This window comes from Sinocyclocheilus anshuiensis, unplaced genomic scaffold (assembly GCF_001515605.1).
Source record: "Sinocyclocheilus anshuiensis isolate Anshui unplaced genomic scaffold, SAMN03320099.WGS_v1.1 scaffold629, whole genome shotgun sequence".
Taxonomy (NCBI): domain Eukaryota; kingdom Metazoa; phylum Chordata; class Actinopteri; order Cypriniformes; family Cyprinidae; genus Sinocyclocheilus; species Sinocyclocheilus anshuiensis.
The window spans coordinates 187,681-200,098 of NW_015536485.1; the positions used below are offsets into that span (position 1 = coordinate 187,681).

The 12,418-nt window shown below is 34.6% G+C and overlaps 1 protein-coding gene across 1 annotated transcript; it reads right to left on the bottom strand.

The window, feature by feature from the left end:
- Positions 1-7,357: 7,357 nt before the first annotated feature.
- Positions 7,358-9,248, bottom strand: cfap144 (cilia and flagella associated protein 144). The gene is made up of 4 exons (XM_016480470.1): positions 9,067-9,248; positions 8,924-8,983; positions 8,173-8,276; positions 7,358-7,471 (listed from the first exon to the last, which is right to left on the bottom strand). Exons 1-4 carry the CDS (start codon positions 9,194-9,196, stop codon positions 7,358-7,360), a joined length of 408 nt encoding a protein of 135 aa, XP_016335956.1. The 5' UTR covers positions 9,197-9,248.
- Positions 9,249-12,418: the final 3,170 nt, after the last annotated feature.

Consider the following 12,418-nt stretch of genomic DNA (forward strand, 5'->3'; position numbering starts at 1 on the left):
CTTTTAACACATTCAAGATGATGAATGATCATATTTAAGATCTCTCTGTCAGTCCTCAGGCTGGTCTGTATCTCAGCTGACATGTATGTCCTAAATCTGTCTGTCTTCCATCTCCTCCATCTGCCTCTTTAACAACTCAAACTCCCTACCTGGATGCATGGTCTTCCTGACAGTGTGTTTGCTTGTGTGTGTGTTTGAAGGTAGGAAGAAAACAAGAAACAACTACGCAAGCAGAATACTAGAAGGTTAATGAAAAAAGTGAAGAAATGGGAAAGCATGCGAGAAAAGCCCAATAGATTGAGGCAAATCAAACACTGGCAGCGCACTGACAGAGGGTAGAGTTCATATTGAGGACAGCTCATCCATAAACTGGACACTCTTGTAAATCCTCATGTTTTTCTCTTAAGCCACTATCTCGAAGCCTAAGACAGCCTCCTTCGTGCAGAGTGGTATCACTTGCATCAGGGAATAATAAGATTAATTTTGCAGGAGCTGGAGAGTAAAATAACAGTGATTATAGCCAGGCTTTCATCACTCTATCTTTCATCCCTCCGCTCTCCCTAGCCCCTCCGGATTGATGGAAGCCGACGACGCATTTCCTTCACGATTGTGGTGATGTCCTCGGCGAAATGCCAGCGTTCTCTTGATTAATCTGCCTGCTCTGTTCCAATCAGTGTCACAGCGGGAGAGAAATGCCATGTGTTTTAAATGGCCAGCTTTAGCACATGGGCCGGTTTCATGAGCTCGGCCTCCTGTGGACTTGCACAAACACTGTTTCCTTTTGGTGGGAAAGCTTGGGTGTGAAAAACAAAAATGATGACGGAAGATTGCAAGGTATGGCAGCAGCCTGTCAAAGCGTATTATAAATAGGTACTTTTATTTATTTTATATTATACTTTTAATTGATGCATTATGTTAATACATGTCCAGGTTGTAAAAACCTTTTTCTACTTTCTATCTGTTGGAGTGTGAGGTCCAAGTAACTGCTATTTTCTTTAAAATCATGCAAAATACTACATTAAACAATCTATGTAAATGTATGCATTTTGGCAATTAAGTTTTTTTGCTGTTGTTTTTTAAATGATGTGTATCCCACTTAAAATAATACATCTGACCTTATATGATACAAATCCTGAAAAAAGTACTATGGTTTTCAAAAAGAATAAGAAGCACAACTGTTTTCAACATTGATACGTTGATAATAATAAGAAATGTTCCTTTGAGCACCAACTCAGCATATTAGAATGAGTTCTTAAAGGTATTCACCCAAAAATGAACATTTTCCATCATTTACTCATCCTCAAGTTGTTCCAAACCTGTATGAAGTTCTCTCAGCTGTTGAACACAAAAGAAGGTATTTTGAAGAATGTTGGTAAACAGTTGACGGTAGCCATTGACTTCCATATTATGAAAAAAATAAATAAAAAATACAATGGAAGTCAATGGCTACTGTCAACTGTTTGGTTACCAACATTCTTCAAAATATCTTCTTTAGTGCTCAGCAGAAGAAAGAAATGCGTACAGGTTAGGAACAAGAGGGTGAGTAAATAACGAAATTAACATTTTTGGGTGAACTATCCCTTTAAGTGACACTGAAGACTAGTAATGGCTCCTGAAAATTCAGCTCATTACAGGAATAAACCACATTTTAAAATCTATAAAAAAATCCTACATAATTATAATTTCTCATTTCAAAATTAATATGTCTTCAAATCTAAATGTGTTATTGTGTCCACAAACACTCCATGTGTGACTGCAAATAATGCTTTTCTACAGTGGCATTGGTAAATTTTACTGCTGTGTCATCACTGCCCTGTTGGACAGAACAACACAAAAAACAATTACTGAAAAACTGAGTGCACCTTTAAAAACACGGGGAAAAATCACCAGTTAAGAACCTATTTCATATCAAGAACTTTTTAATCTCCAAAGAAACAATTATCCAACTAAAATCTTGCCAACTAAGTAAAGTACAATGAATGTAAGAGACTCTAATGGCCTAAGGTGACCTCTGAAGCCATTTGAGTGCTATATCTCTGGTGAAAGTCCATCAGTGTGTTTAGTCTGTCTTCACAAAATTGGTTCCCAGGCCAGTCATGAGCCTTCTTCAGTGCTGACTCATCAACCTGTACAGCTGCGCCAGCGGTACATGGTAACTCAACACACCATTCTGCCCCAACACATACACAAACAAAAGAGGAAAAAAACATAAATTGGTTCCTACGCTCAACTGACAGTCCTGGGTCTTTGTAATTTCAGAAAGCTGTCTTCACCCCACAGCAAACATGCATTTCGGTTCTGATGAGACAGCAGGTCCGGTGTAACTACAGAGCTTAGCCATGCTCTCTGCCTCTGCTGCTGGAGAGGATGTTCCACACAAAACCAATCAAGCTTTATCCAAACTCTATGCTACAGCATGCACATACAATAGCTAAAACACCTATTATTAGCTGACAATTTTATGTTCCAGGAACATTCTCAACAAAATATAGGTTTAAAGGATTAGAATAGTACTTCTTTTAACTGCATAATCATCTAAAGCTGGTCTTCAGGCACCGGTTTAGTGTGTCATTCTGGCCACAGTTACAGCACATTAGCTTTCAGGTACAGTCGGCATCCCTCACCTTTGCAATTTCCATCCAGACAGAGATGATGCCATACAGCCAGACTCTGTCAGTGCTTGCTGACTAGAGTCACGTAAGATGAACTAATCATCCCAGACACGATCTGATGCTGCTCAGCCTGACTGGGTTCATAACTACAGTGGGCCATGGGGATCTGTGTCAGTTGCTCAGAGGCACAGATACACATCAGAGTACAGAAACATGCCAGCTTTTAAGACATTTGTATTACAATTCCTTTTTTCACACTTAAAAGAAACAAGCTAGTAGTAAGAAGAAGAAAAAAACACCCAGTGGTATAAAGTTGTATTGTTGTAAAGCTGCAAATGCCCCAGTGTGTAAATATACAGTCTGATATGTTGAAAGTTAGGCCTAAGCATATTTTTTTCCTGTCCTTGTCATCAGATTTCTCATATCAACACACAGTCCCAAAGCAAAGCCCAGTGAGAATGCTGTGATGTTTGTAACCAGTAGCAACTGAATTTGAGTCTGTGCCACACTTCAAGCTGTGAGAACATTTTTCTTAACACACGCACATAAATGTTACAGTGACTGATTTAAGCTGATTTATTTTTTAAGGCCTCTTCAGATAAAAGGGAAATGTGGCTCACTGAAAGTGCACTGGTTTAGTAGGGATCAACTGGTGGGTCGTCACTCAGAAATGGACAGCGGGGAAAAACAATGCTAATTGCACATAAAATAATAAGAGTTTTCAAACTTGCTGATGTCAAAACCCCTAAATATGTTGATACCTGGATCCCAGATGATATTCACATTTCGCCAACAACAGAAAAATATCATTTTTATGTGCAATTGATGTAGTTATGGCATCTACCAGCAAAGGGTAACATAAGCCAAACCTGGACCCCTTGTAATTGTGAAGAAGAAATTTTACAATTCTATTTCTTTATCCACCTTATTATTCCTGTAAGAGCGGGTGCGGCCATTTGCAAATTGCATGGGACTGGCTTCCACGTCATTTGCTTCCAGCTATTTTTAGCTTTACAAAACAGCTCGAATTGCTGATTGATATTGCAAACTGGTGTGTCTTACCATATTATTTTAATGTATTAGCCTATCTTAATTATGAACACACTGGATTGTAATGCAAACAGTTTAGCACTTTATGTTTCTTCTCGTTATTTCCCTACTGCAGCTAATGAACCGGAAGTCTTGCATATTCATAGAAAACGGCTTACTTCCGCTTTGAAGAATTAGGTGGTTCTTAATTTGGGGTTGGTAAGACTATTTATTCTTTTATCCTGTGCTCACCAAAGCTGCATTTATTTGATCAAAAACACAGTAAAATAAATAGTAATATTATTACAATTTAAAATAACTGTTTTCCATTTTAATATGTTTTAAAATGTAGTTTATTCCTGTGATGGTGAAGCTGAATTCTCAGCAGGCATTACTCCAGTTTTCAGTGTCACGTGATCTTTCATCATTCTAATAAAATGAATATGTGCTTGAGAAACATTTCTTATCATTATGAATGCTGAAACAGTTGGTTTCATTATTTTATTTGTTGTGGGGAAAAATGTGATGCATTTCTTTCAGGATTCTTTGATGAATGAAAGAGTTGCTTAATAGTTTTGTGTGGAAACCATGATGTATTTTTTTCAGGATTCTTTGATGAATATAAAGTTAATAAGAAGAGCATTTATTTGAAACAGAAATCTTTTGTAACATTGGGCTATAAATGTCTTTTGATTATTTCACTCTTAATTAATTTAAATTCTTTTGAATTTAATGAATCTATGTTGAATAAAAGTATTAATTTCTTCAGAACTCCAATGTTTTGGATGGTAGTGTACTGTATATTATCCTACATTTTATACACATTTTGCACGTTTGCAGTTACTAATTCTTGAAATGAATAGATTCAAACAATTATACTTGCACTAGTACTGATTCGTTCAAACAAATAATGATTAATGTCCCCAATAAGTAAAAAACAACAGCAAAACATTTCAAGACTGGAATGTGACTCACCAGATGATTCAACATTTTTCATGCCCTCTTCCACCGTGGAGGAAGACCACTTTGTGTCCCATAGGAGACAGTTATTAGCTAGTAAAATAAGCCAGCCAATGAATCACGCCAGCAGTTGCTCTCAGTGGACAGATGTTATGCTAGTTTGCTTGTGAGCATGTTTAGCAACAACTATCCAGTGAAATCAATATTTTTAAATTCCCTAATATTTACGAGTTTTGGGATTTGTGTTATTTGTCTGTAGAACACTAAATCACTAAAAGGCTTGCTTTCACATGCTTAATTTAAATGTCATGCTTTACCTGCTAACAATTCAGTTGGGATATGTTACTACAAAATAGGTGCTGCACCTGCTAAATGCAGTTTAATATGCTACTGGTGTTCCTAGTAGTTGGTGATCTAATTTGACACACTTAGATGCACACAAACAGAAAAAAAGAACAAGAGAAGAGTGATAAAAAGAGTTTGTTGTGTGTTCACTGAAGTACTACACAGAGTAGGCCTATAGTGGCTGCCGATGAAAGAGGTGAAAACTAGGAAGAATTCGAATTAACCTTTTAAGACCCGATTGAGCGTCTAAATGTTGCAGTGAAATGCATTTCCTTGTCGGATACAGCATATGTGCTGACTTGAGATATCAGTTTAGACAGTTGCCCCCTCCTTTGCTGACAAATTGATTGAGGCTCGGAGAAAATGTTAAGACCTCCAAGTCTCTCACCTTGATGCTGAGTGGACTCTTTAACTTATTACAGATACAAATTATTTGATTATCTTAATATAAAAAGAAAAGATGGAAAACTTTGCAAGTAGAGAACCTAATTTAATGTGGCACAACCTTTTTGGATGATGTTTTGATATCTAGGACACACTTGCAGAGTTGTGATGTTCATATCATAAAAAAGATTAACTGATATGACATTACATGTCACATTACACTGTTAAGTTGGTATGTATGTATGTATGCTTTTAGCTTTCTTTAAGGTTTAGGAGGGCTGCATGTAGAAACAGTAGATACTGGGAACACTCTAATTGTAAGTAATGCTCACCTCAGCTAAATACTTAATACAATGGCTAATGTACACTAATAAGATCACCAATTATTAGCCATTCATAGGAGAGGAAAGACGTTTTGATGACTCAGATAATGGTTATTTAGAGACTATAATCGAATGAGACTTTTGGCTAGAAAGTAGTTGACTTCTCTAGAGAGGGATGAGAGAGAAGGTCTTGAATTCATAATGATCTCCAATGACCAAACTATATATTACAGAACTACAGAACCTAATATAAAATATAATATAATAAATATAATATAATAGTAAAGCATTTATATTTATTTAATTTATATACAACATTAAACTTTCAGCAATTAATCAAACATTAGCTTCTGCTTTCGGTTAAATCTCTTGAAACATTATCTTAAAATTAAATTAAATTAAATTAAATTAAAATGATCTTAAATTAAAAATGTGTCAGACCACACAGTGAGCACTTTCATTTTTTATTAATTAATAAAAAAAAATGTTTAAAAAAAAAGCTGTACTTTGAGATGTTTTTATTGTACATTTTTGGTTATACATCCTTCCATTCCTCTATAACATTAAAGTGATAGTCCACCCAAAAATGAACATTCTGTCATCATTTACTCACTCTCATGTTGTTCCAAACCTGTATGAATTTCTTTCTTGCACTAAACACAGAATAAGTTATTTTGAAAAATGCATGTAACCAAACAGTTACTGGTCCCCAAACATTCTGTCATCATTTACTCACTCTCATGTTGTTGCAAATCTGTATGACTTTCTGTCATCTGTTGAACACAAAAGATGTTTAGAAAAATTTTGGTAACCAAACAGTTGCTGGTAACCATTGGCTTCCATTGTATGGGGAAAAAAATACTATGAAAGTCAATGGCTACCAGTAACTGTTTAGAAACCAGCATTCCTCAAAATATCATCTTTTGAGTTCAGCACACAAAGAAACTCATGCAGGTTTGCAACAACATGAGGGTAAATAGACTATGACAGAATTTTCATTTTAGTGTGAACAATCCCTTTAACTCCTAATTTTATTGGACCAAAACAGAGTACATGATATAGTGAGAATTCTGTGAATTTATGTAAGAAAGAAATTTCTTTTGGGGGAAGTAATGTAATAAATCTTGACCTGAATGGCCGATACATTATGTATAATATGTTCCAATAAACCGCCAGTGGATTATGGTCACAGTTATGGATTTTTCTTGTGAAAAAGGCACATTTGCAAAACAAGCTGTGTGAATCCTATTTCTGTATAATATGACATTATCTAAGATTGATTAGTTATGAACTAATCTCTTTTGCTTACTATGCAGAGATTCTGCAGGACAGGAGCAGTCACATTCATAGTGATGAATGGTGGCCATTTGACCCATTTTAACATATCTCTAGATATACCACTGAAATTCTAAACACCCCGGCTGTGTCTTAAAATCAAATGACCTGCCTTGCAAAATGGAAAGAAAAAAAAAAACACCGTCTAGGCAGCTCATGGGATTTTGAGACCTGCAGCCTCTGTGCAAACCTAACCTTACCTTATCTGTATTAGTGAGTGTTCTCTAAAATATATTTGTACTTGTGCATTTTTTGTTTATTTGTGATAACAAAGAATGGTCATTTTGAATTCTCACAGATAATAACTAGACTTATTTATCTGCATAAGTGTACATAATGTATATGGCATCAGGAAAATATAACAAACTTTCATCCCAAATTTTGTGTCTGCTCCTTCAATCGCCATGCAGCGTCCATGTACTTAGTGATTTCAGAGTTCTGCCGTGGAAAATTTAATCTTCTGTCACTACGATCTGAGGCAATCTGAAATGTTTCACAAAAGACATGATTAGGATGATTACAGAAGACATCCTACATCTTTTTTTTTTTTTTTACTTCACTGGTGATGGTCAAGTATATGCATAGTAATCTGGGATACTATAATATGTAAATTGGGAGTGAATCCACTATGGAGTGTGCAAATGTAAAAGTTTGTTTTTGGTTAGATATAGCAGCAAAATAAACATTTTAAATGTATCTTTTATTTTTACATGCATGGTTTAATAAATAAATAGTTAACACTTTACAATAAAGTCCTCAAAGGCAATGTGAGTTAATGCATTAACTACAGAACAGAACAGATACAGATACTTTGATTTATTTAAATAATGTAATGCTAAGTAAATTAACATTAACTAAGATGAATAAAAACTAAAAAAATGTTTTATGTAATAGAAAATGTAAAATGTTTTAGAAATATTTTTCATTGTTAGTTAATGTTAACTAAGGTAGTAAACTAAATCGAACCCTTATTGTAAAGTGGTAATAAATAAATAAATTGAATAAATACACGCATATTTAAATCTAAATGGCATCTAAAATGTTCACATAAAATCTAAATATCTTGAACTAAAAACATTTAGAGAACATTAGTGACTCCCATATTGTAATCCTTTTCTTTCATTCAGTCACTCATTCATAAATAAATAAATACATACATGATACATACATAAATGAGAACTTACTAAAGGACTTGATATCCATCCTATCTCTTGTGCTTCAGTCTGGGGGTGAGAGTACTTTTTTGTGGGCTCCAGATGGGCCCTGCGTATAGCCTGGACGAAAACAGCTGTACAAAAACATTTTTTTCATTACATTTTACATAGTACAATATACTAAATTTACATAACCATTAAACCCAGACAACCAAATACAGTAATTACAGTTAATGGTAATAATAATTACTTCATCACCACACTCTAAAAAATGCTAACTTACGTTTGATTTAACACAATTCTGCCATAGTTTCCACCAAAATGCCATACTTACAGCATTTGTTAAATCCACAAAATATATTAAATCTATATGTTAAATGTTTTCATTTTTAATTGGTTCTTTTGATGTTAGTGCACTCTAAAAAATGCTGGGTTAAATACAACCCAGTGCTGGGTTAAATAGGGACAAACCCAGCAATTGGGCTGTTTTGACCCAGCGGTTGGGTTAAATGTTTAACCCAACCTTCTGGGTAGTAACCCAACCGCTGGGTCAAAACAGCCCAATTGCTGGGTTTGTCCCTATTTAACCCAGCACTGGGTTGTATTTAACCCAGCATTTTTTAGAGTGCACTAACATCAAAAGAACCAATTAAAAACGAAAACATTTAACATATAGATTTAATATATTTTGTGGATTTAACAAATGCTGTAAGTATGGCATTTTGGCGGAAACTATGGCAGAATTGTGTTGAATCAAACGTAAGTTAGTGGAAATACTTACGGTCCTCCTCTTCTTTTCTGTAGGTGATGTTGGACACGGGCTTGTCAGTCAGAATGTGCACTGAAAAAACAAAGAGGCTCTTCTACATATTTAACCAAACACAGAGACGTACATACTGTAAACAAGTGAAGCTCTGCACTCACGTTTCTTGAAGGGGTTGATATTAAACTCAGTGTAAAGCTTCTGGTGTCTCAGCTCCTTCATTATTGTCTCGACATGAATAGCATTCTGGTGAACTATGTCCACAGGGTCTTTTTCTTTAGGGTTTGCCATATTTAGTGTTATCAAATATTTTTTAGTTGCTAATGTTTGCTAGTATGATCACCGAATCACCTCCAGCAGCAATAGTCAACACTTCGGATTTCTCTACGAATCTTGTTGCTTGGCAACCGTAAACAGAGCGCTAAAACGGTTTTATCCACACGAGGGCGCCAAAGCCCAGTAATTCGTTTGCATCCGAAATTCGTTTGGTATTTTCTCTTCTTAACACATGCCGATAGTAGCCTCTGTGAGGCCGTGAATATTTGTTGTAGTTTAAGAACCATGAATATCCTAAATTAGGCTAGGCTACTTAGCCTATATTTTGTCAAAAACAAATAAATAAACAAACAAACACAGTAAGTGTTGTGTTAAATTATTTTCTGTGGTTTAAGAACCACCAAAATTACCCATAGCAAGCTAGCAAACAAACAAACAGTAGTAATTAAGTAACTAAGTAAGTAAATAAATACATTTATGTGTGAAAGTGTGTGAAATTAAATATTTTTTTGTGGTTTAAGAACCAGGAACATCCAAAATGATTAATGTTTTGTAGAATATTTAATAGCTTTATTTAATCAGGAAAAGACTCGCTGAGATTAAAATCTCTTTTCCAGGAGTGTCCTGGCCAAGATAGGCAGCCGAGTTTGCATAAACAACATATTTATTACATATTGACATACATCACAAAACCAACATATAACCGGTTAAAAACAATTACACACAGTTAAGTTGCTCTCTAGATTACATAACAAGGACTTAAAATAATTATAAGACACCAAGTTTTGTTACTTCATCTCCTTTTGGAGAAGATCTCAATCTGAGGCGGCAGCATATTTAAAAGAGGTTTTACCAAGCTCAGTTCTGACAAAGGGCACACAGAGATTGTAATTTGATTGAGAACGTAATGAATGATTTCCAAACAAAGTCCTTTGTATAATACAAAATATATAATTTGGCATATGACCCAAAATTTCCTTATATATCAACAAATGCCAATGCATTTTTCTCCGAATTCTCAAGGAAGGCCATGCAACTCTTTCATATAATTCACAATGATGAGTTAAAAATTTACAATCAGTTATAAAACTCTGAACATATTTATATATAAAAATATATATTTTTATATATATATTATGCATAAAAATATATTTATGATAGTCTATATGCAATAGAATATTTGAGGTCAAAATGCTCAAAAGTAACTGGATAAGTCTTTCTTATGGAGGCTAATTTAGTCTTAAATTTAGCTTGTAATGCATTATATTTATTTATTTATATATTATATATATAATGTCTGTGTTTGTTGTCAGATCTCAGTTGTTAAACAGTTTTGTGTTTTAATAGTTTTAAAATGATTATTAATGTTATTTTCCCATGTTAGCTCTGCCCCCTGTACCTATTAAGCTGCATAAAACTGTGCAATTATTAGCATTTTGCTCTTTGATATTACATCTCTTGGAGGATTAAAATTCATTAGTACAGTCAAAACATCAGTACAAATTTTGTACAGCACACAACAACTACATGTAGTGTATCATTTTTATTTATTCATATTTATCTTGTTAGCAATTCTTTGTTTTACACCAAAGTTTTGCATTATTTTAAAACTGCCCACTGGACTGTTCCTATACATCAGTAAAAAGAACGTGAGAAAGTTTCCAGCACATCTAACCATGAGTCCATGCTATGTCTGTGACTAGCAGTCATCCATAACCACAATCTGTTCCGAAACACAAACACACACTCGCTCAAGGTCTATTGTCTACACGCACGCCATGATAATTCTCTATCTCATACACAAAGGGACAATGTGAATGCGAATGCGTGCGTTTGTTTAGGTGTGAGTAAGTGTATGTTGAGGTTCAGATAAATGCGCCTACCATCATTCTTTGTCGCCCACCTTCAGCAGAAATGATGCTTTATTTTCTCAGTCGCACAGGCAGAGAGGGAGCGCTGCAAAATCTCTATCTAGTAGATAAACCCCAGGAGTCATACACCACTGATGGCACTGATTGTACTGAATATACTCGCCATCACTGAGGCCCAATGGAGACGCCACTTGGTCATGGGAAGCTCTCTTGAAAAATCAGATTGGCACTGCTTTTTAAGAGTTCCCTCAGCCTCAGCATGTCCTCGGTTAATAGGACGGTGTAAAGGATTCAGGGTACCAAAATGAGACAGTGTACCCAACCCTGAGAGTCCCAGTCTGTTCTAAATCTCCATGTTTAGTCTTTGTAATGAAATTGGGTGTTCCTGCAGGGGTAGACTGGTTGATATAAGGTCATAATACAGGCTGTAAGCATTGGCGGTATTGAATTCACCTTGAGTTTGTTCCCAAATGGTCTCATCACATCTAATCACTCAGGATTTATTTCGAGTTATTTCCACAAACCCATCACTTCCTAATACTGTCTCAATGCATGTAAAGTGAGCTTAATAAAATGTTTAGGAAGTAACACATTAAATAAATTGGAATAATAGCTTGAAATTGTAAATAGCTTGAAAATCACTTAAATAGATTGAGTCAAATTGTTCTTAAAAGTGCTAAGAGCAGCAACAATTGAGGAGTTGACTGTCCTGAAAATGACCTGCCTGAAGAGAAATACTGATTGTCTCATTTCTGGCTGTTAGCGTGGAACAATTGTAAGGAATATGACAGGCAGGCCAAAGTCTTTGCTAGGACTTCATATCCTTTTTCACAGATGTTTTTAATAGATTTTTAATCCTCAAACTGACACTTTGTATTAAGCTACAAAGCTTTAATCATAATTATGCTTGTGTGTGTATATGTTTGTGTATATGTTGTGTATCTATCTATCTATCTATCTACAAGACATAAAAATACTAATATATCGGTTATTCTATTTCAACATTTCAGGTATGTTCCTTGCAATTATTTGTGAAATTTACTATAGCAATTTCTTGTTGAAAACTGTTAAGAACTAATTCAGTGTATCTTATGTATTTCCCAGACATTCAAATATTATTGGATTATTTTTTTTTTTTTTACAAGAAAATAGACTACTATTTCAGCTTTTCTTAAATATTCATGTTTAATTCAATGTTACTTGCTGTTTCTTTGTAATTGTTTGTGAAATTTACAAGCAATTTACTAGAAATTTACCTAGATAGTATCTATGTCTGTGCATATAAAAAATATACTTTTAAAGTAAATATAATATAATATAATATAATATAATATAATATAATTAGTATAAATACAGTATATAGCAA